This window comes from Lotus japonicus, chromosome 1 (assembly GCF_012489685.1).
Source record: "Lotus japonicus ecotype B-129 chromosome 1, LjGifu_v1.2".
NCBI lineage: Eukaryota > Viridiplantae > Streptophyta > Magnoliopsida > Fabales > Fabaceae > Lotus > Lotus japonicus.
Genome location: NC_080041.1, coordinates 108,616,072 through 108,641,787, shown reverse-complemented (window position 1 = coordinate 108,641,787; position 25,716 = coordinate 108,616,072). Strand labels below are relative to the sequence as shown.

Here is a 25,716-nt window from a genome sequence, read left to right as displayed (position 1 = left end):
TTATAAATCATTTTGAAATGGCTTTCTTTAATAAATAGACCAAATTATAAGATCTTTTTAAATCAAAAGTTTTTAATATCCATATTTATACTTTGGTTTATTTTTATTAAATTACTCATTAATTTAATACATCGTGTTTTTCTCTTCGAGTTCAATCATTACCGGCCAATTTACATCCAAGTTGATGAAGTCTTAGGCAAAATCGTAGTGAAGCAAAATTTAATTTAAAATAACGTCCATTCACGTTTGACTAATAATCAGATGCTGCCTAGAATTAGTCTCACTCGTACATAGTTACTACTACTTACAATTGTTACAGACAAACTTACAATCCTTTGAAGCTATTACTGCAACAAAGGTTTTTGGGCTCCTAATAATTAAACCACTTATAGACAAACTATTCCTTGTTGCGAGATGATCGCTCCTTCCTTTGACCTCCAAGAATACGAGAAATTTGCAAACCTCTGCTGAACGCTTGGTTGAACAGCATACGGGTTTGAAACTCTGAAACAAAAGGAAACCAAGCCAGAAAAGCAACAGGAGTGAACAAAAGCAAACCCATCACAATCTCATATCCGCGAGCAAGAGTTTTTACTGATCCCCAAAATCCAGCACGGCGTACAAGGGGTTTTAATGCTTGAGCAATCTGCAAAAAGAAATAGCAATGATAAACAAAGACTAAAACCAAAAACAAATTGAAGGAAATAAAGATAACTCAATAGTACAATTTATCTTATACCACACTACTAAGATTATACACAAATATGTCCCTAATTTGAGACATAATCAGATTTTTTAAAATCAAAAGCTAATGCTAATGTGAGTTTACAAGTCCAACCAACAGTTCAGTCTCTTTGGCTCACATTCAAACTAATAGATGGGGGATATAACATGAGCCGATCTTTCACCTTCTAGGTTGTGCTTTGTTGTTACCAAAATTTCACAAATAACTAAATTAAAAAATGATAATAATTGGGGATAAAGCAGAGGGGGCCTCAAAATAACATTCATTAATTTACTAAAGAAGTGGAAAGAGAATCTACCTGTAGCATTCCCCAACCAGTTGGCATGAACGCAAGAATGCAAACAACAATGTCCTGCAATGTCATATGTGGAAGGGCAATCAAAGTAACAAGAATAGAGACAAAAGTTAGGAATATCATTCCCTTGATTAGCCGGAAGACAAGTTGAAAATTTGCACTGAATTTCCGCCTCCCAACGGACACAGTCTGAGACAACAACAAAAAAAGGAAAAATGGAATTTGTTAGACCAAAAGAAAGTAGTGTCTACATTTTGTAGGCAAGAAAATGAACAGGGCTGTCCTTATATTACTAAACTCAATATAAGAAAACTCCTCCAACCCACACCATAGACAGGTGCGCAAAGACTCCAGTGAGAAAATATAATGTGTATAATAATGAAGCATAAATGTAAAATTATGACATGTCCCTAATAAGCAGTAGTTTGTCACCAACCTTCATCACAAACAATATTACAAAGATCACCAACCACGAAATGCCATATACCTGTTAACCAAGGAAAAGATATCCATTATACCACTAAACTTACCAAATTATGGTCACATAAAAAGTAGGAAAAAAGGGGCAACATAGGTTAAGACTTACCAGAAAACTTTTGTCGCCCTTCTTTGTAAATTTCAAGTGATATACAAGACCATACTGGTAGATAAAGAATCGCAATGATAACAATATCTCCACTATGATTCCACGCAATCCTGAATAGTGGAGATGATCTTGTTCCTCTTCCCACCAAGATTCCCAACTTTTTTCAGGTGGTACACCTATACCTCCTCGGTTACTAATCCATTTATTCCAATCAGTCCAATCATCAACAATTTTTTGCCATTCAAACCCAGAGGGATTGAACAAGAAGGGAGCAAACAGCCACGTGCCCACCATAAACCACATCGATATGGTAATCAATACATATGCAACAGAACTTCTATAACTTTGACCAAAAATTTGATATACAACAAGCAATATCATGAGCTCAATACCCTTGACAAAGTGGCTACGGGAGTAAAGTCTATAATTGTCTGCAAATTTAGCATGGAAAACCACAAACCCTCGACCTGTGGATCTATATTTTGCACCTCCATGAAGCAATGTCCTTCCAAAATAGTGAGTCTTTGTCCCGAGTGAAAATGTGAAGAATACTGGGGCCAGCTGCAACTGCATTAATATGAACTCACTAAGTGCAGTTCGGAAGCCCCTTTCCAAGCCAATTTCCATCAGCATGGGTAACGCCATTAAAAACCCAATCTGAACGAATGACTGAGAAGCAAGAGCCACTTGAAGGGGCTTATTGTCCCGAATGGCTTTTTGAGTACTCAAACCCTCTTCAAGCCCACTGAGAACAAGATAGAGCCGACCATAAAGGAATACATATACAGTGAGAACAGTTATCTGCACAAAATTGAAGAGGAAAAGAAGAGATTCAGAAGTCAATCATATAAAAACTAAAAATATAACAGGGTTCTTTAGCTCACAGGGTACGTCCCTGGACTTTAAGATCAGGGGGCAGCTGTTAGGTAAGGGTTTCAATCCCCTCCACCTGCCATTTCCTATTACCCATTAGATCCCACTAGGGATCTTCCTAATTGAAAATAAAAAAAGGAAAACCTAAGTAATATGCAAGTAAACGTCAACTCTGGTGATAACATACAAGAGTGCTAAAATAAAATCCAACTGTGGTGAAATAGCAGGACAACATTCTGAAGAAGTCAAAGCGGTGCCCAAGTCGGTATACATCTCGACTTAGTGTTTGCTCTCCATTGCCATTAGCTATCTTTGCTTCAAACATAGAAATTTGGTTGAGACCCACATCTCTTCCCTTCCCAACCTGTATGTACTCATGATGGGTAACATTTCCTTCCCGGAGTGTAGAGTTGAAGCCTGATAAATGGAAATAATGGAAAAACACCAATTAAAATATACTCAAATTCAAAGCATACTAAGAGGGATTGGACTACACTGTACCAGCAAAAATATCTTCACTTAGATTGATAACCTTGGAGGCTTTACTGACACCCCCTCTTGTCAGGTGAAAAAGCCTATCGAAGACATCGGGATGACCATAGTGGAAACGAACCCTGCGTAAGCAGAAAACAGAGAGCAGGTTATACATTTATTTTTATCTATAGGTACTCAGTACTCGGGCTGTCCAAATTAGTGACAATTTATGCTTCCTACAGCCTTATGTATTAGTTAGTAGACCAAAAATCAGTCAAAAGCACAGCTTTAAATTAAAATGGACTGAAGACTAAATTAATTTGCCACCCTATTTCAATGGAGATGAAATCAATCTCAAATGTTTATTTCTAACAAGGTCAATCCACCAATTTCTAATAGACTTAGTATATGTTTTGTGTTCATATTTAAGATCTGTCCTCCGCGCTCTCTCTGCAACTCAGCAATTATCTAACAGTAGAAAGCAGTAGGTTTATTCCGACTTTGTGTCCATATTATCCTGCACTTGGAAAGAACTGGTAGAACAACTTACTTCAGGGGATTAGCCAACAATCTTTGACCAATTGTCACGAAACTTGTCTCCTGATTTGACATGAACCATGCAAGGGAAGAAACACTAAGACCAAAGCAAGATAGTCAGAAACACAGAAACTATGGCTTTGTAATAAGAAATACAATGATTTTGAATTATGGATTTACCTTCCAGTAAATATATGCTCCCTAAGTCCAAGAATACTTGGGAACCTCACCCCATCATGCTTCTTAAGAAATTCTTGCAACAAATTTCTCATTTTTAATGCTTCTTCCATATAGTTATCCTACAAAAGATGCAACTTAATCACATGTGGCATGAAGAGACTTCAGAGTGGAGCTATTCTCATATCATCAACATACCTGATTCATGTCTATTGTTTGCAAGCCTTCTCCACGTGTGAAAATTATGGCATGATTCTGATTTTCAGGCTTACCCTCACCTAAAATTGCTGGTCCAGGAAGCTTTATCTTATATATGACCTGATTGAGATTTGAGACAATAATAAGGCATCTTAGGGACAGTCATGTCACAAACTTTATTTAGTTCTACTGAAGTCGTATGAATCACTCTATTAGAGTATACTATATAATCAGATATAGTTTCTGATTGAGTAACTGTTAATTACTGTTATAGAGTTAGTTGTTCTAGTAGCTTAGCTGTCAAGTTAGTTATCTTAGCTGTTAAGCTTATCTGTCAAAGCTGAGCTGGCATAACAGAATTAGTTAGCTTCTTATGCAAGCTTGTAACTCTCTATAAATAGAGAGATCATCACTTGTACTCTTCAGTTTTCACAATCAATGAAATTCAGTTAAACATTTTCAATATGGTATCAGAGCTGGTCTGATCCAAGCCATGACTTCCGCTTCCCAAAAAAAAAAAGAAACGAAAAAAAAAAAGAAAAAAAAATCCGAGAAAAAAAAAGCAAAAATGACAGTCCCATTTGCGCAAGCCAAGGCCTCAGACTCAGACGAAGGAGCACAAGTCCAAGGAACTCTGATGTTCCAGCTAGAGTACTAGCCCAGACAAAGAAAGTCGAAAGGCAGACTCAGACGAAGGAGCACAAGTCCGACGACCACTGATGTTCCCGCTGGAGTGCAAGGCACAGGCAAAAAAAAAAAATGGGGTCCCAATTGAGGGGGAGTAATAGAGATAATAAAGTTGTGACTCAAAGAAGTCCCACATTGCCAAGATTAGCAAGTGCACAAGTGCATATATAATAAAGAACACACACACCCATTGCCTTAAGCCTAAGGTTTTGTGGTGTGTGGTTCTAACTATGTCACAAACTTTATTTAGTTCTACTGAAGTCGTATGAATCACTCTATTAGAGTATACTATATAATCAGATATAGTTTCTGATTGAGTAACTGTTAGTTACTGTTAGAGTTAGTTGTTCTAGTAGCTTAGCTGTTAAGCTTAGCTGTCAAAGCTGAGCTGACATAACAGAATTAGTTAGCTTCTTATGCAAGCTTGTAACTCTCTATAAATAGAGAGATCATCACTTGTAGTGAGAGTATTTGTTAAACTCTCTAAGATATGTAACTGAATTTCATTATTGAAAAGCTAAAGATTACAATGAGTGATCTCAGTATTTATAGAGAATACAAGGCTTGCTAAGCAAGCTATCAACTCTAACAGAATCAGTTATGTGACAGCTGTAATGACAGCTCACATGACAGCTGTATTGACAGCTCATTCTAACAGAATGTAACTAACTCAAATATTAACTATACTACTAACAGTAACTAACTTCTTAATCAGAGTAATGTGTGCCCCCTCAAACTCAAGGTGGGTGAGAAATGGATTTCTCAATCACATTGAGTTTGTCACGAAGAGTTTCAAAACGAAGAGGTGAAAGAGCCTTTGTAAAGAGATCTGCCAGTTGATCAACTGAAGGAATGTGATGCACAAAAAGAGACTTGTTGAGAACTTTTTCACTCACAAAGAAGATGTCAAGCTCCATGTGTTTAGTGCGGGTGTGTAGAACTGGATTATGGGTCAAAGCCACTGCACCCATGTTGTCACAAAAGATTGTAGGAGGAGAAAAAGGAATCTGCAACTCCTGCAAAAGTGACTGAACCCATAGCAGCTCAGCAGAAGTATTGGCTAGGCTTCTGTATTCTGCCTCAGTACTAGAACGAGCCACTAAGGTCTGCTTCTTGGAGCTCCAAGACACAAGATTAGGGCCAAAGAAAACACATGATCCTGATGTTGACCTTCTGTCATCAGGATCTGATGCCCAATCAGCATCACAAAAGGCCACTAGAGAAACAGGAGAATGAAGAGAACAAGGCTTAAGATGCAGCCCATGATGAAGAGTACCCTTAAGATACCTTAATATTCTCTTAACAGCCTTCCAATGATCTTCCAAAGGCTGACTTAGAAATTGACAAACTTTGTTCACAGCAAAGCTTATCTCAGGTCTGGTTAAGGTGGCATATTGAAGTGCTCCTACAATGGATCTGTAAAGGGTAGGATCAGCAAAGTAATCTGCTCCATATTTGCTCAATTTGGCACCACCAACCATAGGAGTAGAGATGCCCTTTGCTTCTCCCATATCTGCTCTTTCAAGTAGATCAGTAATGTACTTTGTCTGGGTCAACAATAATGACCTGTCCTGAAGATGATGCACCTGAACACCAAGGAAATAATCTAGCAGTCCTAGCTGCTTCAAAGAGAACTCAGAATTGAGATTCTCAACCACTTTCTGCACAAGAGGCAAAGAGTTGCCTGTAATGATGATATCATCTACATAGACTAGGATGTAAATGCAGCAAGTTGCATTGTGGAAAGTGAACAAAGAGGGGTCACATCTACTAGGTTTGAAGCCATACTTCACAAGAGCTGACTTTAACCTTTCAAACCAAGCTCTAGGGGCCTGTTTGAGGCCATAGAGAGCTTTGTTCAACTTGCAAACAAGAGTCTTATCCTCGTTCTGAAATCCAGAAGGTTGTGTCATGTACACCTCCTCCTGAAGTGCACCATTGAGAAAGGCATTATTGACATCAAGCTGATGAATATGCCACTGTTTAGTGATTGCAAGAGAAAGAATGAGCCTAATAGTAATAGGTTTGACCACAGGGGAAATGTCTCAGAATAATCAAAACCCTTCACTTGATGATAACCTTTGGCTACAAGCCTTGCTTTATATCTATTGATAGAACCATCTGCATTCTCCTTTACTCTAAACACCCATTTGCATCCTATTGGTGTCCGATCTTTGGGTAGAGGAACCAATGTCCAGGTATCATTAGCTAGTAATGCATCATACTCAGCCTTCATGGCTGCCAACCACTTAGGGTCTTTGAGCGCTTGCTTGGCTGTAGTAGGTTCTGCCTGAGTGAGGAGCAAGGTTGGATGCAATCTGGGCATGATTATGCCAGATTTTGCTCTTGTCTGCATAGGATGAATATTGCCCACTGGAGGTGAAGGCTCAACAGGAGAAGAGGGTGCTGAAGCTGTGCCTGAGGCTGCAGGAGAAGCTTGGACTTGCTCTTGTGCAGAAACCTGAGCCAGAGAGACAGGTCCTGAAGACAAATCAGAGTCTGAATTGGAGGTTGTAGGCTGAGCAGCAACTGGAACTGGAACAATAGGTATTGTTGAAAGAATGCCACTATCTGGGAGGTCAGAGTCAGTGGAGGTAAACATGGCAGGAGAAGGAAACTTTACTTCATCAAAAATCACATATCGAGAGATAAAAATTCTGCCATCACTGTCCATGCATTTGTACCCTTGATGAGAGGAAGAATATCCAATAAACACACATTCCTTAGACCTCAAGGAGAGCTTGTTGTGAGTGTAAGGTCTTAAATGAGGGTAACATGCACAGCCAAACACTTTGAGAATCTTATAATCAGGGAGAGTCTTAAACAACTTAGAATAAGGACTCTCATTGCCCAAAACCACAGTAGGAAGCCTATTAATTAGAAAAACAGCAGCCAAGAAAGCATGATCCCAGTATTGGGATGGCATGTTAGCATAAGCCAGCAAAGATAAACCAGTTTCTATGATATGGCTATGCTTCCTTTCAACACTACCATTTTGATGGTGTGTGTAGGGGCAAGTGAGCCTATGGACAATGCCAAGTTTGGTAAAATGAGGGGTAAGAGGTTTGAACTCAGTGCCATTATCTGTTTGGACAGATTTCAGTTTCAAGCTAAACTTTAATTCAACCATGGCTTGAAACTGAAGAAAAACAGAATAGGTTTCAGATTTTTGTCTTAGGGGAAAAATCCAAGTGAACCTAGAATAAGCATCCACACAAGTCAAAAAATAAGAATATCCACATGAAGAAACAGTAGAGGCAGGACCCCATAGATCAGCAAAGACAAGTTCTAGAGGTGCAGTATAAACAGTATGAGAGGAAGAAGGTAATTTGTGAGACTTTGCCAAACAACAAGCTGAACATACTGAAAACTTTGCTTTATTAGGTACTGGTATCTTACAAACAGTTAAAGCAGAATGCAAAGCCTCATGATGAGGATGACCTAGCCTATTGTGCCACAAGGCATAAGAAGTAGTAGTTACATCAGAGGTAGTATTATGAGTAGAAATACTAGGACTAGGTACATTAGAAATAGGTAAAGAAGCAGTATTAACAGAGGAAACATCAACTGGAATTGGAACTGAGGAAGCTTTAACAGAACTGGCTGGAGGAAAGGTTGGAGTATGCATCCCCTCAAAGATGTATAGACCATCTGGACCAACAGTACCCTTGAGTAGAACTCTAGAAGTTTCCTGAGATTTCACAACACAATAGGATGAGTGAAACTCAAAATAGACATTATTATCCTTTGCAAATTTACTAACACTGACTAGATTCTTTGTGATATTAGGAACTAAAAGAAGATCACTAAGAGTGAGTGTAGTATTTTTGTGATAAGGAGAAGGAAAAGAAGCTGAACCAATAGAGTGGATTGGCAAACCTTGTCCATTCCCCATTAGAATGTGATCATTACCAGTGAGAGAGACACTATCAGAAATCACAGATGCATCATTGGTAACATGATGTGTTGCTCCAGAGTCAGGAAACCAGGAGCTGAGATTTGCTGCAGCTCGCGATAGGTAACTGGATCTCCGATGGAGACAAGGTGCTCGCGATAGGTAACTGGATCTCCGATGGAGACAAGCGCGTTCACAATGGACTTGATTCTCTTGAGAAACTCCGATGAAGTCTTCGAGCCCTTGGTTATCGATCGCAACTCGGAACGTAGTTGCGTGGATTGAGCAAGCGATTGTGCTTGGAAGAAGTCGAGCACTGCTTCCCAAATCTGCCAAGACTGAGTGCAGTTGACCACGGTTGGAAGCACTGATGGAGAAAGAGACGAGAGAAGCCATGTAAACAGTGCAGAATCTTGTTGTTCCCAGATCTGATATGCAGGATTTTCCACTGCATTCACCCGATCATCCTCACTGAGCCAGCGAGGTGGAATCTCTGGATGAGCAAGAAAGCTCTGCAACCTGTGCGTGCGCACGATGCCTTCAACGTGCTGCTTCCATGAAAGGAAGTTAGAATCATCAAGCTTCAGGATAAGCTTGTGAACGAGAGAAGTAGAACTCAGTTGCGGTTGAGCAACCGCAAGCGGAACTGGAGTTGCAGGAGTTGCAGCTGCAGTTGCAGGTGCAGAAGCTTCATCAGCCATGGCGATGATGAAGAAGAAGAGGAAAAAGCGAGAAAAATCAGAGAGAAAGATCCCAAGGATCGTTCAGCGCTCTTGATACCATGTTAAACTCTCTAAGATATGTAACTGAATTTCATTATTGAAAAGCTAAAGATTACAATGAGTGATCTCAGTATTTATAGAGAATACAAGGCTTGCTAAGCAAGCTATCAACTCTAACAGAATCAGTTATGTGACAGCTCACATGACAGCTCACATGACAGCTGTATTGACAGCTCATTCTAACAGAATGTAACTAACTCAAATATTAACTATACTACTAACAGTAACTAACTTCTTAATCAGAGTAATGTGTACTCTACTCTAATAGTATTCAGTTTTATTGATAAACAAAAGGCTTAATTGCAACTTTGGTCCCTAACGTTTACCAATTCCATAATTTTAGTCCCCCACTTAATTTAATTACACAAATGGTCCCTGACTTTGCTGCTCGTTTGCAATGTTGGTCCTGTCGTTTATTTGTTAAAGGAGGAGGCTTACGTGGATGTCCAATTGGAGAGAGAAAGAAGGACTGAAGTGAGAGGGAAGCACGTGAGACCTGCAATGGTTATCTTCTACCCTCTGCCTCCTTAAAAAACATAGCACCGTGAGGAAGATGTTTCGAAGCTTGAGATTGAGCGAAAAGGGAAGAGATAAAGAACGAATGAGTCCCTAGAGGCGAGGGAGAAGGTTGAATCAGTTTCTGGTCTCTTTCTCTCTCCAATTCAACTTCCACATCAGCTAAGTGACCATCCACGTAAACCTCCTCCATAAACAAACAAACGGTAGGACAAACGTTGCAAACTGCAAGCAAAGTCAGGGACCATCTGTGTAATTAAATTAGGTGGGGGACTAAAATCGTGGAATTGGTAAATGTCAGGGACCAAAGTTGCAATTAAGCCTAAACAAAATCCTAGTTTTTTAGTTAAATAGGCTTTTCAAAAAGTCTTGACATTCTTAAGAATCTGGGCTAGGCTTAACTCTAGCCAAAAGCTAGCTCATGGGTGAGGATTGGCCTTTGACCTGAACAACCCCCCCCCCCCCCACGTCCTTGGACATCTGGAGTGTGGAGATCACATGCTCCATGTTTATCAAAATGTTATTATCCGCAACATGAAATATCTACCAGACTAGATTAACTTCATCAATTTCTCTTGAATAGTCCAAAGGCCTACTGAGAATTGAGAAACCAGAGAGAAGAAGGATATTCTCTTATGATGTCTCTTATCAGAGTTGAAACTAACTTCAAAAGTAACAGGCTTGGTATGATAACTATCAATCTCCAGCTTGTGATGATGGATTGAGAATATGACAGTTTCAAGTTGGGATGTTATAGGTCAGCTGGACATACATTGATATATTCATGTGATTAAAGTTCAGAAATATAAACACAAGAAGCTCAGTCTTTGAGAATTGTGACATTCAGCATATCCTCTGTCCTACGACCCTAAACTTGTTATGGGATCAATTGATTTTCTATTTGAGGTTTTGCTCATGGATCTACTACAACGGAGCTTCTATCTCTGATATAAAGAGAGACTGATCATCCTTTGCTACTCTGCTAGTTCTTATAGTTCCTCTTTTCCTCATTCTGGAGGATTTCCTATCGACCATCTTGTTGAACTTTCCCAACTTCAAATTTTATTCTCTTATCAAAACAAAAACACAACTAGCATGAAACGAAAGCAACATTCACATGCCTCATTCATCAAAATTCAAATACCTGGTCCAGATTCTGCTCAGGCTCTGAAGAACTACTGGATTTTGGCATAGCCCTCACCAAGCAAGAGTAGTAAACCTTGTTGATCTTTTTCTTACTGTCTTTGACAGGTTCTTCTACCTCATCAATATAGGCAACGCGAAGTGAAGGATATCTGCAAGTTGCAAATATACAAACCAATGAATAGGCAGAATATTCTACAACTTAAAAAACAGGTAAAGTAAGCTCCAGCCTCCAAGAGAACAAGACTATAACTAGTGAGATCAATGCTTACCTTGTCATAAGCCTTAGTATGCCTTGTGCACGAGGAGATCCAGAGCGCTTGTCAATACCATATTGTTGGCATGATACCACATATGTGAATTTCATATCAGCCACTGCTTGGCACTGAGTCCACAATGACCTTTCCCCTTTTGAGTTGTCATCCGAGTTTTCCATGGCTTTGTAACCTTCCATCAAATCTGCCATTTATAACATAAAAACCACATGAACCAAAAAAAATGCTTCAACCTGTAAGTTTCATTAACTAATAAATTGGCAACCAAAGTACATGTAACTAAAAAAAATTCACTGAAATGTTCCCAAGAGAAGGACCACTCACCTCCATCTTCAGCCATATCAAGAAAAGCTTGAAGCTCCAAAGCTTTTCTGTAGTACATCATACCCCTAACTGCATCAATAAGAATACTTGATCAATATTGCAATGAGAAATTACAGTCTAAACTGAGGCTAGAACTCTAGATAAATTTAATAATAACTACATAAGCACTTGAACTTGTACATGTACTTGTGCGCACGTATGCGTGTGTTTGTGGGTGTGTGTGTGTGTGTGTGTGTGTGTGTGTGAGAGAGAGAGAGAGAACCAGTTCTAGTCAAAGTTTGCCCTCTATATGAAGCCCAAAGACGAAGTTCTTCTTCTAACTCATCAGATTCATTCCCTTTAAGTTCCTCCTCACTAGAGCACTTCACTCGCTCAAGAAAGTTGTTCCACTCATCTGTGTACCAGTAACCAAAAAGGTAACAGGAAATGCATTAGCTATCTGAACTCGTGAATTTGCACATTGATGCAGCAAAGAGATTTGGGGGGAAAAGTGAACCTGGAAATATCTTTTGCAAGTAAAACAGTATTGAAACGCCATCTTCATTGGGTGAATCTAAATCATGTAAGGAGAAGAGAACCTCTTCTGTGTAGTATGGTGTTAAGACCCTATAACCAAAATCCGCAATAACAGACAATTAATAATAAACACACCTAACCATAGGGATTTAATCATTTTAAATGAATAACTCAGTTGATCTACCCATTAAATTTTTTTATGGGGTATGATCTCAAGCTGATACAAGAAATGAAAGTTCAGCAGTTTTTAGTCAGAAAAACACTTAATGATATCTTCTAGAAAACTAAGGGCCTGTTTGATTGCAGTTTTAGTTTTCAGAAACAATTTTTAAAAACAGTTTTCAGAAGAAGAAAACAATTTGAATGACATGTTTTCCAACATTTAGAAAACTGATATCTGAAAATGTTAGAAATCCTAAGTTAGAACCACACAACACCACAAAACCTTAGGCTTAAGGCAATTGGTGTGTGTGTTCTTTATTATATATGAACTTGTGCACTTGCTAATCTAGGCAAGTGGGACTTCTTTGAGTCACCTTATCTCTATTACTCCCCCTCAATTGGGACTCCATTTTTTTTTTTTGCCTGTGCCTTGCACTCCAACGGGAACATCAGTGGCCGTCGGACTTGTGCTCCTTCGTCTGAGTCTGCCTTTCGACTTTCTTTGTCTGGGCTGGTACTCTAGCGGGAACATCGGAGTTCCTTGGACTTGTGCTCCTTCGTCAAGTCTGAGGCCTTGGCTTGCGCAAATGGGACTGCCATTTTTGCTTTTTTTTTCAATCTTTTTTTTTTACTTTTTTTTTCATTTTTTTTTGGGAAGCGGAAATCATGGCTTGGATCAGACCAGCTCTGATACCATGTTAGAAATCCTAAGTTAGAACCACAACACCACAATGTGGGACTTCTTTGAGTCACCACTTTATTATCTCTATTACTCCCCCTCAATTTGAGCATGTTAGAAATCCTAAGTTAGAACCACACACCACCACAAAACCTTAGGCTTAAGGCAATGGGTGTGTGTGTTCTTTATTATATATGCACTTGTACACTTGCTAATCTTGGCAATGTGGGACTTCTTTGAGTCACCACTTTATTATCTCTATTAGAAAACTTAAAAAAGAAACTGAAAACATCTTTTAGCTGTTTTGATTTTTAGTTCTAAAAACTGAAAATGAGAACTGTTCTCAAAGACAGTTTTTTAAAACAGGTCGTATACGGTATATCAAACAGGTTCAGTTTTTAAAAACTGAAAACTGTTTTGAAAACTGCAAAGAAACAGGCCCTAAACCAAAATTCAATTTTATGATGTCTTTCACAGAATTAGCATCGTTCATAAAATTTACCAACTAAAACTTTTTGTCACGAAAAGTACCTGAGTTGATAGAATTAACATCTTAAATTGTTATGCTTCACATACCAAACCAGAGTTAATTATGCATACTGTGAAAATTTTACAAAATCTCACAGCTTTTAATCTTAAGAGTTAAGTCAACACGAAGACACGGGAGGAACTGATTAAGATAAGGAAAAGTGTTTCTCCTATTTATTTATTTTTGTGCGAGCATGTGTGCTGGTGATTTGGCGGGGGCGGGGAAGTTCTGCAATCTTTGATGTAATTGATTCACAAACTCCAACAGGGAGAGAAAACACATGATTAGGGACAAAAAGAAAGCTTACGAGAATGAAAGCATGTTGCGAACTTTTGGTGCCATTGGCATGACCATAAACAGTGAATTTGAGAAGAAAGAAATACGCCTTCTTGCTTCTAAGTTAGATGGTACGTCCATGGCAGATTCCTTTGTCGTAAGCAGCAAGTAAAGTCGTTTAATCTATCCCCAAAAAATTGTAAACAAATCAATAAAAATGTACTTCACTGATCAAACTTTAAGCAGAAAAATTCAATTATTAACAAACCTTCTCTGTCCAAGCTGCTGTAACAGGTTCAATTGGAAACCTGATAGCTCCTTCAGATGCAAATAACTGGTGCTGTGGTTCACGCTCAAGGTGAAGCATCCCCTCATGTCCAGCACCACCATGACTTGAATCAACCAAACTATTAAAGCAATACAACACCCAAAATTACAACACCCATCTCATATATTTCAAAAAAAAAAAAACAGAGGGAGGAGGAATATGCTTTCTTAAGATGTAGAGACACATGAATCTACACATCTGCCACCTGAATATCTCCTGGTCCTGAACCTCCATCATTATATCTCTTGTCACAACCTCCAGCATGTCCTGGAATAGAATCACAACTTGGTCCCTATCTTTCTGATTATTTTCCAACTGCAACAATTTAAGTAATTAAGTAAGACTTAGACAACCATGCTGAAGAGAAACTAAATGGATTCTCAATCGCATAAAAGAGTGATAAAATATTACCAAATATTTTATTAGCTGAACAAACTGTCCATAGAGGCTAGGAAGAGCACTCATTCTGAATTCACTAATCAGTTTACCTTCTTCAATATGATCGTCTACTACTTTGAACATTTGCTCTATAACTCTGAAATGAAAGATACCAACAAAATTAAAAATGAATTCGATAAACAAAGAACCTTTCACAAGTCAGTTTGAACTTGCAAAGATATATCATCAAAGATGAAAAATCTAGCTTTTAAGTGTTACCAAGCCATTTTATCAAGAGACTAACAACCTCTTAATAATTTAGAGCTAGGTACGAATGTTAAACTGGACTATCACCCAAAAAATACTTCTACCTATATAAACAATTCATAACTCCTTATATAAAAAACAACACCAGATAGCATCAAGTGACTTACAGTGTCTCCCGTTCCCCTTGAACCAAGTGCATAATAATGCTTTTAAATGAAGCATAGCACTCACGGACAGCACAAGACATGTAGTTGTCAGCCTCAATTCTTTTCTTTAGCTCTCGATCCTTCCCATTGCTGTCCTTTGCCATATCTAATGCAATTGGGATCTAAAGGGCATATAGCCATAAATAGAATTACTAAATGTAGATGCAGTGGTGATAGCAAAGTCTCATAGATAAGTCTAAATAAACAAACCTTGCTAGCAAGTAGAAAGGGGGGCCATTGTACAAGGTCCAATTGAGTATCAGCCCAGTAAGGTACAAGCAAAAGGTCCATTTCCCTGAATAGCACAACCACCTCAGCACACTATATAGAAAATATACAGTGTTCGATCGAGAGAGAGAGCAGATCATGAACCCAGAAACATAAAATCATCCCTCACACTACCTATCACTGATAAGATCTTCCTCTCTGAAACTAGTGATTATTTGGTTCCACAATTGAGCAAACCTTGCAGCTTCCTTCCCCTTGTTAGATATGACCTGTATCAATCAGCAAAAGTAATTTAATCCAGAGTGAAGATACTTTAATCTCCGATTACTAGCTCAAGTTAGCAATGATAAAAGTTAAACAGTTAACCTGACTAAATCTGCGAGATAAGGTGGCTTTTAATCCTTTTTTCCTTCGCTCATTTGCTTCCTCTGGGATCAAACTGGCATTGAAAGCACCAGGCAATGATTGAAAACGAGACCTAAGCATTCCTAATGTACGTATCTGAAACCAGGGCAAGCAGTTACATTACAGAAAAATAAATTTATTCAAGAGAAATAGATATTTTTTATGACAATTTGAATTTAAATGGCCTGTCATTAAAATGATTTATGCTGTAAGACGTTATGGTGTTGTTTGATCTAAACAGCCAACCACACCACATCTAGTGGGAAAGCTTTTGGTGTTCTTGATTAGAGAAATAGATATTGAATTCAAGAGACATTCTTCCATGGACCTAAGTCTACAACAAATCAAGATGTATAGCTTCAAAAGTTTACAAAAAATAGAAAAGTGCAATCTCAAAATTAGGGAATTGAGTGCAGACCAAACGGTAGTAAAAAATCATTCTTTTCACTACTTTAGAATCCACTCATATATTAGGAATCTACTTTAAAATATAGTTGTTCTATGAAATTTTCAATGGAGTTCAGAAGAATACAGCCAAGCATAGTAGGAATACATCATTTTGGTGTTCAGGATTATAATTCAGATCATGTCAGATTTCTAGCGTGCAAGGAAAAAAAATTAGTGGATATAGACAATTGGTGGATAAAGACGGCGTAACAGAAATAATTGTTTGTGTTATGCACACACAATATTACAGCCCAACAATGGAAGATAATTTGGCTAAAAGGAGCTACAGGAGTGAAGGAATAAGATTAAGCATATCTATTACAGCAACAATGCCTTCAAGTTTCCTAGATTCCACACCCAAGTATACCCCAAAAATAAAAACAACAAATAAACAAGAAAAATAAAGATCCAGAAGAAACCATAATATAAGTAATCATAGTAGTGGAAAATCTGCTAACCTCCCCAAGGCGACGAAATGCACCATAAATCCCACCAAATAATGTTGAGAATATGGCATACCAAATTTGGGTATCCATAAAGTATACCTGAAATAAAAGGCAAAGGAGTTAAATGATGATGTTACAGATAATAAAAGTAGGATTGAAGCAGTTACATTATAAACCCTTACCAGAATAATTGGAGCCCAAAGTGCAACTACAACGCCAATATTGTTCCTAGCTGCAAAGCATTCAACCACTTAAAAATCTTATCTGAGAAGATAAACTAACATGAGCCTGAAAATTCAAGCTTACTACCATGGGGAAAGAATTCATGCCACTGATAAGTCGTGATTTTGACACTCATTATAGCTTTTGTAGGTGCCACCAGAGGTTTTATCTATCAAATGGATGCAAGTTAAAACGAGTAAGAAAATTATAAAAGATAAAAGAAGAGTTTCATTACGATACAAGGAGCAGATATGAAAGAGAATGGAGGCTACGAGAACCTCTTCAATAAAGAAGAGAAAATAAATTATGATTGTTCTGAAGAAATCAAGGTAAGAACAAGTAACATATGATTAAAACTCAAGTCAAACTTACAGCAATAGCTAATAGATCATCACAATTCAAAATTATACTCTAATAGGGGTTAAAAACAATACCCCAAAAGAATGTTGAATATATCCATAACCACCTTGTGTGAAATAGTGGAAATGAATATTAACAAGCAATTAACAATCAGAGTCATCTGAGAGAAATGGAAGTTTATGTTCAATTTCAGAATAAATGAAAAATGAAAGCACATCACCTCTATATAGTAACTGAAAGCCAACTTTGTAATAATAAGGAGAACCCAAAACATCGTGTACCTGACATTATAAGTAATGACAAATAAATATCAGATGCCTAGGAAATAAGAATATCATACCACTCAATGGAAATAAATAAATATATATATATATATCAACTTTATATTCTTACTTGAAAAGGCAAAATGTACTCTCGTGCATTCCCCTACCAACATACAGACGAGGCTGCCAAATTTTAGGCATTAGAAACACCAAATTAGAATCTATATATCCCAGTTGAATAGGAGGCACAAAACTATTTGTACGGCAAACAAAACTGAAGAGTATGAGGGAAAATGGTTAAATTACTGCCTACCTGTGACCACCACATCATTAGCATCACAATCCTATAGTTTGATCTCTCGAGAAAACGACGAATGAACGGGATCAAAAAGAGTACCGCAGCAAGCATATTTGGTGACAGGTAAACAACAACGGCCAAAATAAATAATGAAGGGGCACTTGAATTGTTGCTTCCAAACCAACTTTTGATGGTTTTAGCAAACCCAGGAGGGTGAGCCCAAGTATAAGCATAAGTAACAGACAGAACAATCACCCATGCTGCAGCTGAAATAACTTTTAGGATGTATCTTAACTTAACATACAGCGACATACTCCGTTGTGCTTTCCAACTTAGGATCACATCAAGAAAAGCTGTTCAAGTGGGGGGGGAAAGATTAACATGAGTAACCTCTACTTTATGAAATGACAGAACATTCATAAAATATATGTTTACAAGAAAAAAAATATGGTAACAAAGGAAATAGTTTCACTTAGAAATCATTATTTTCATTTTAAAATTAAACCAAATCCTAAGAGTTCAAATGATATAACCGCACTAATGACCAAGCCAAGGAAACAAATCATGTTTATTGGTTTCAGTCTTTCATAATAGCTTCCCAAAATAAATTTCAATCTGACATCTTAAATACTGCACCTTCGGTTTGCCACAGTACTTACATAAACAACTAAGTTGTTATTAAATGAAGTAGTATATCGTAATACTAATGAGACCATGACAAAGTAGCTGAACATTTCCAATCGCAATCAGGAAGTTATATTCAGGATTAGGATAGTATTGACAGAAATTCAAATCTCCAACAAGGCAACAAGGCAGAACATGATGAAGATAGAGTAGAGTAAGCATGATGGTTCACATCAAAGTCACAATATGGTTTACTTTAAAGGTGTTTCTAGCTGAACTGTCTCAAATTAATTGGAGAACCAGAACACCAGATATGAGATATGCCATAATGGATTGATGTTACACTGATCCATACAAAGCACACATCTAGGGACCTATATTAGAGTATATATTGTACTGTCAGTAGTAACTAGCAACTGAATTAGTCATCAGTTTTATGTCGATAGAGTGGTTGCGAACACTGCAGTGATAGTGGTTAACAATGTTGTATCAGTTTTAACTTTTAAGTCACTAAGACTCCATCTCTTGTACACATACTTGTATCAGTGAATACAGAAGACAATTTTCCCTTCAATCCCTCTCTCTCTCTCTCTCTCTCTGAATTTTATCAACCATAGTAAGGTGATAAGGAAACTGCTTTGAATTTAAAAATTAGTTACTTTGTAAGTTCACTTCATAATCATTTCCCATTTGCTCAACGAGCCATCCTCGTCTCTATCAAATGTAGAAATTTCTCCAAAAAACCATTAACAAGACAAGAGCATACAATTAAAAATAGGAGGAAAATCCTGACAAGTAAGACTAAACGCAGAAAGGATAAGGCATAATCTTAAAGTAGCAAGGTATAGCTGCAATAGCAATACCATAATTGATATTGAATATACTTGTAAATATAATAAGATATTACCAACCTTGTCCAAGCTTCAATATAGCGGCTGTTATAAACACACTCAACACCTTCTTGAATACATCACCTTTAAAGATTACAGTTGGATCCCCAGATCCATTCCAAGCAACAATAATCATAGCCTAATAACAAATTAACAGTTTTCATAGGTAGATTTTATTTTCCATAGCAATAAAGGGCGGGGGGAAATTCAATGGAAGGAGGGCGACAAAATGTAAAAATAGACTTAATACCTGTAAACACAGAATCGAAAAGCTCCACATGCGATCAAAACTTCTGAAAATATGCCAAAACGACCTTATCTCGACAAAATTTGTTTTCCCAACCCATCTGTCTTTGTTAGGTGGCTTGTCATCCTATGCATTTAAGTGAAATATATAAGTTTATAAACATTCACATCAATCATTATTAAGCAGAAAATTTATCCTTCCCATTTTCAGCTAAAATTCCAAGCATAGAGAAACGGCATATCCTGACTCTGTCTTTCAGATAGAAGAAGGGCATATCTAACTAATATGTAACCTCAGTCAATTTGCATAAAAATTTCTGCTCTGACGCTAAAATTATATGTAAGTGCCAAACAAAACCAATCTGACGGGTGAGGATGGCGGGAAAAAGCGCCTTCTAAAGCAGGGGAGACTTTAAAGTCAAAATATGGTCATTAAAGATTACATTTTCCCAAAACATGCCCCCCCCCCCCCCATCCTCTAATGTCATCGATTGAGTTCTCCGATGTTATGTGAGTTCTAAATTGATTCCGTCAGATAAATTCCATATACCATAATGTGTATGGCAGAACAAAACAGAGATGAATTGATTATTCATACATACAAGTATGTCATTGATATTGTCCAAAAAAAAGTATGTCATTGATAAAATAAGAAACTGAGAAACCAAATTAAGTAAATATGAAATTTGAGGGCCAAAATGGTTGCTTCTTTAACAGCATTATTTAATATTTCACTGAATATAACATTCTCAGCTTAAGCCCAAAAGCTTGACTCCATGAAAGATATGACGTATCATACGTCTGAAAATTACTGAAACCCCAGACAAAAACAGCCCCTCAATACAATTTTTCATAGATATGGCAAACTCTTCTATGTAGAAACAAAAGTAGGAGTATAATACAATAAATAGTAAACAAAAAGGGAAGTTCAATCCCAGAACTCAAAAGTAGCTGACAGATCATAGTAGAAATAATGCCCCATTCCCACAATATACACACAAGAAATCGTCTCAGCAGGATAATAGACAGCTGAAAATGATACTGATAAATGAAAAGTATTATTGTACTGAGAGTTAGCTGTCACTGATCACCACTATATCTTTAATCTTGTGAAGTTGTGACCCAGTTTGTTGTTGTTCTTGTATTTTTCTCTTTCAATTTCATTCTTGTGGAGGATATCTTATCCTCCTCTTTATATACTTCTTTCTTAATATTTTTTGTTTTATTCCAAAAATAATAAATATCTGCAAAAGATCCAGAGTTAAACAAAAATCCCAAGAGACCCCATAACCTATAAGCTTTGCAGATGAATCCCAATAAAATTAAATATGTAACATCACATTTTAAATTTTGGGAACAAAGTAAATGCTTAATAATCACCATATTTAGAGGAAATGAGAGACTAATAATCAATGCTTACATTAGATTTGTCAAAAACCAACAGCTCATCTCGCAGGCAAAAGAAATCAGCTTCAGCACGCATGGGCCAACCTAACCGAAAACAATCAGCAGACCTGCAACCATATCATTAAAAATTAATTCCTGGACAGGTATTAAAAATGAACACAAGATAAAGATGAAAGGCATAGGTTGTACCAGAAATATTCATTTAAATCATCATAGTTCCTCCATTCGGAATGCTTTGACCTTCCCTTTTTGCTCCTTGCAGCTTCCTTTGAGCAAATAAATATAAATTTATTTTCATATTCAATACAAAAGAATGAATATTATATTGATGAGATGGCCAAAAAATAAAAAAATAGAAAGGAGGACAAGAAGGTTATGATTAATGGGAGAAAAACCTGTGCGATCACATTATAGATAGGAGTAACCACTTTCCTTAAGAAAGCCTCCTCTTCACCTCCATATGCTGGCTTGACATTCTCTCCAGTCATTGGACTAACACTACCCGCAAGCATACCATACAATTCAAAAGCCATCTACAAGTCACGTGAAAAGATCTTGTGTCAATAATATTCAGTAAAAGAAATAAGTTGACATCGAAAAATTTCATTTGGCACAAACAAATAGTTGTGCCAACACCATTGGGAGAATACAGACTCACACATTGCCAATTGCCACACACAAGCATGAAGGAAGATTATGTAACACTAGGAAACAAAAATGAAAAAATACAGAGAAAAAAAAATTATCTAAACCTGAGAACTTCATTTCCCAACACTAGGAGCCATGAACAGCATAGTACATGTCACAAAGATTCAAAATTATGTCACGAAGGTTCAAAATTACAATAATAATAATAATAATTTCGTATCTTTTAAGACTGAAAGTTTATATCCATTAATTTTGTAATGCGAGTGACTCGATCAGGAAAGGGAGATTGTGATGCTCTTAATATGCATCCTGTTTAGGTTTAAACATCAAGAAAGAACAAAGACAAGCTCTAAAAAAAAACATTCTTTTTCAAATTTAAAATAACTTCTCACAGAAAAAAAAGCATGTACACTTGGTTAGGAATTATAAAGCCATTGGTAAGGACATTAGAATGTTTTGTATAAAAGACAATGAATTCAAAATAGCCAGATCAATGTTGGTAAAAAGAAAAGAGAAGTGTTTCTGCACTATATTGAGATAAAACGAGAGGATGTAGCAAAAGTTGTACCCAAAAGAGGGTACAGTTATGCACAAAAATGGAGGACGAGAGATGGTAAACAGGGGATTTTGTCACCGTGAAAAGTAGTGGCTGGCACGGCCACTAGTTTCCAGGATACGAGCCACAAAACTGTGGCCACAACTCCCATTGTAGCAAATCAAGACACTACATGCGGCCCTCTGCTGCTATAGCGCACTATTGATAATGATGTGTGATGGAGTGCTTCTAACTAAGAGTTATCCAATCCAATAACGGGTCAAACTCCAACTAATCAAAGTGATAATGAGAAAAAGTTTCAAAATGGGGTTATTTGAATTTCCTTCTCTGTTAAAATAGTTTGGAATAAAGGGGAACAAAAAGATCAATGGATAGAAGGATAAGGAGAAACAAATGAACAGCACAAACAAAAGTAAATAGCAGCAAAAACAAAGATGATTCAAATGTTCCTGGAAAAGTAAATAAACATCATAGATTAGTTTAAGTTACAAAACATACATGGTGATATATGTAACAAAGGCATTCTGGCATGAATCTTAGGTTGGCGGCTTCACCCCATATTAGAAGATATAGACCCATATATAGTAGTTTGCGCTGCTGCACTTCTTGCTGTATGGTAGGTAACCTGCAATGTGCATCCACGAGATATGTTTACATGAAAAACTCAAAAATACATATTCCTTGACAGATAGGACAGTTAATAGATTCTGCATAATAGACTATAGTCTTGGTTCTGTTATGACTTATGAGCTAGTTGTATTCTGTTAAAGAGTTGGTTAATGAGTTGTTAATACTACATTCTACAAATAAGGACCCAGATACTGAATTAAGACTCAAACTTCAAATCAATTTAAATGCCCATATACATATTTAACCTTAACACGGGTCAAACTCTTGCTACAAAAGAGCACAGTTTCACAATATTTCTGGTCACCGTGTGGACATAACAAACAGCTTGTCAGCACGAAAGCAGTTATAGTATCTTTCAACATTAGGAAAACAGAAACACTCACCAAAGGCTACTTTTCCGACCCAAATATTTGCACCATTTTTTGTAATTCTTGAAAAGTTTCTTCATCACTTCTGTCAGAGCACGTTCATCCAACTAATCAAACAAGAAGTACTAGTCACAAGCAGATCTAATAAAAATTAGTGTGTGAATTTGTGCTGAAGAAAACTGCGAAGAAAAGGACTAGGTTGTGTGATTGGTTAATTTTCCATTTGATATGTTTTCACTTATAATTAAAAAAGTGCCACCATGCTTTCACTTTTTTTTTGTTATCAAGAATTTGGAAAAGAAATAGCATAAAGAACAATATCTAGTTTCTACCATTATCTTCACAATATCATGGAAAAAAATACACTCCAAAAAAAAGGCAACATTTTTTAAAATTATAAATAAAAACATATCAACATAAAACAAACCAAACGCCACACCTTAGTTTTTAAGCACATAGTTCCAAAATGAAGATACAATGTAATAAGAGATTCAGAATGTAATGGATATTAAGCTACTTAAAAATAAAACACAACAGGCGGATATTTACAGCACAGAGAAAGAAATAAGTTGCTGCACAGCATCCTACCAGCAAAAGAGATCACCACGCATTTTAAAGAAACATTCAATTTTAAGAATTAAATGGAACGTCAAAACCAGAAGCAACCTTCAAGGTTAAACCGTAAATAAAATGGTAAAACTCTCATGCTACATATGATCAGGAACAATAGACTAGGTGGCAATTATAACAGAAGCAAATGCTGCACAGTAGTTTATAATTCTACCATAGGTTTAATCACCTAAAACATTTTTCCATCCGTTTTTTCCTTCATTTTCCTTGTACAAGATTAAATAAAAATAAGCCATGCTTTTTACTGAATTTCAAATACAAAATATCTCTTAAACTCAAAACTGACCTTCGGTTGCTGATCAGGCTTTGGAAATTGTCTTATGTGAACATTAGCTAGTAATAAGATCAAATGCTCTCTCTGATTAGCAACATTGTGCCTCTGCATTACGAATAAAATTATATATACTAAGCAAGAAAAGGCAAAAAAGTTCAATTCAATCCATTAGAAATTATCAAGCCACTTTGCATTTCAAAATAAATGATTGTTCAAACAAATAAATAACCTTGCAGTCCTACTATTGATTACCTGAAATCCAAACATCGACCCAAGCCAATCCAGAATATCTTCATCCTTTTTCTTCTTGTAGTCCTTAGGCCAAGGAAGACCCCTAGTGTTACGAAGAGCATATACAGAAGCTTGGATCTATAAAGAATCATGAATAAGCATTTTCATTGAAAGTAAGGTGGGATCAGAACCACATATGTATGTAAGTAAATAACATGCCTCAGGAAATCTCATTATCGCCTGATTTGCACTATCGGGATCAAGAGGTAGAAGATTGTAAGGGACTAAGATCTCTGTTTTCTGAGCAACTTTATCTTGAGTCTCCAAAATCTATTACAATTTCAAATCAATCATGTGTCATGTAAAATCAACCAAGTTATTTAAATATGATAAACAATAAAGGTTCACATAAAAGGGAACACCAGGAGCCATAGAAAGTAACCTCACGGTCAACTTCCATAGATTGGGTCATGTTAACAGCCTTCAAAACCTCAAAAAGAACATTAGCAGTTTGATATGCCTTGGTAAGCTGTGCACTGCAAGAACAGACAAACTATAGTTCATACAATAGCCAGATAATATCAAATTGAAATTATCTAGGGAACATACCGGTCAGCTTTATCAGCAGCATTTTGTAAAGCTTGTATATATTTTTTGTAGTAATGCTGATAAAAACTCTGCATTTCACGAGCATCGCTTTTCTTCACCCTTCCCTTCAGGGTCGGATCATTTTCCTAACAATTAAAGAACAAATTGACCAAAAGAAAAATATAGAGTTAGAATTAATACAAGGACCATCCAATCTCACTAAGCAAACTATTCATTCTATATACCATCAATGCTCAGTTTAGATTAGCTTCGAGTGTATAGGAGCTTCTCAAATGAGATAAGTATTTGGCTTCCTTACTTATGAAAAGACTTCACAAGTTTACAGGTGCTATTGGAGAAGTTAGGTGAGGATGCTAATTTCAACTTATGAGAGAAGTTAGGATTCAAATAAATATCTCGACTAACAAGCTCCTATAGGCTAAAACCCAAGCTGGGTGCCAAATAAAGTAAATTGGATGAGAAATGGTTACTCTTTCAAGGCGTTGAAGAAGCGCGGTTTTGAATTGGCGAACACCGCGACCGCTGGAGGTAGGGTCCAATCTGTGAGCTTTCTCAAAGGCGTAAAAGCGACCTAAAAACAAGAACAAAACTCAGAGATCAGTAAACATAAATAAATAACATACATAAGTAACTAGTATGATGAGTTAATTGATTCCGGTTTCCTTACATAGATAAGCAACTCTGGGATGGGTCTTCTCAACCTCATTAGCAACACGAAGAATGGGTGCAATCTCGACGAGAGAGGAAGGAACGACCTCACTGTCAAAAATGGCCTCTCCCAAGTTCCCTGCAGTCTGCGTCCGCGTGATCCGCCGTGGAGGCGGTGGTTCCGACGGCCCCCTTGAGGAAGACGACGACATTCTCTCTCTCTCTTCAAATCCTACAATGCATTCACATGCAACTTAGATTTTGATTTAGATTCTGATTCTGATTCAAGCATGTGAAGATGGCATTGGGTGAGGAAAGAAACCCTAGCAGATGCAGAAAGAGGAAGAGAGTGGAAAAGCTAAAGCTACTTCGAAGCGAAGCAATGAGTGAGTGACTAGTGAGTAACAACAAGAGAGAGAAAGAGAGAGTGAGAGTTAC

General features: G+C 37.1%; 1 protein-coding gene across 1 annotated transcript; it reads right to left on the bottom strand.

Annotated features, from left to right (window-relative positions):
* Positions 1-205: 205 nt before the first annotated feature.
* LOC130729026 (callose synthase 3-like) lies at positions 206-25,716 on the bottom strand. Its single transcript, XM_057580641.1, has 42 exons — positions 25,298-25,716; positions 25,101-25,201; positions 24,631-24,755; positions 24,464-24,557; positions 24,241-24,351; positions 24,043-24,159; positions 23,803-23,895; positions 22,902-22,993; positions 22,387-22,513; positions 21,080-21,217; positions 20,874-20,950; positions 20,698-20,791; positions 19,282-19,404; positions 19,053-19,170; positions 17,533-17,870; positions 17,350-17,402; positions 17,177-17,237; positions 16,684-16,765; positions 16,557-16,606; positions 16,387-16,473; positions 15,443-15,577; positions 15,251-15,345; positions 15,059-15,143; positions 14,810-14,970; positions 14,409-14,532; positions 14,203-14,312; positions 13,938-14,076; positions 13,701-13,852; positions 12,004-12,113; positions 11,770-11,901; positions 11,508-11,576; positions 11,181-11,367; positions 10,910-11,060; positions 3,886-4,005; positions 3,691-3,809; positions 3,524-3,607; positions 3,001-3,113; positions 2,687-2,916; positions 1,627-2,427; positions 1,477-1,527; positions 1,044-1,229; positions 206-646 (listed from the first exon to the last, which is right to left on the bottom strand). Exons 1-42 carry the CDS (start codon positions 25,488-25,490, stop codon positions 398-400), a joined length of 5,877 nt encoding a protein of 1,958 aa, XP_057436624.1. The 5' UTR covers positions 25,491-25,716; the 3' UTR covers positions 206-397.

What these genes read in the sequence shown, in the direction of transcription:
- LOC130729026 (XM_057580641.1), bottom strand. Translation starts at nt 25,490, where the DNA reads ATGTCGTCGTCTTCCTCAAGGGGGCCGTCGGAACCACCGCCTCCACGG. An exon ending in CTTTCAGTTACTATATAGAG is followed by an intron (nt 16,766 to 17,176) that starts GTGATGTGCTTT and finishes TCCATTTGATAG; the next exon opens with ATAAAACCTCTGGTGGCACC. An exon ending in TTTGGGCTCCAATTATTCTG is followed by an intron (nt 16,474 to 16,556) that starts GTAAGGGTTTAT and finishes CTTTTATTTCAG; the next exon opens with GTATACTTTATGGATACCCA.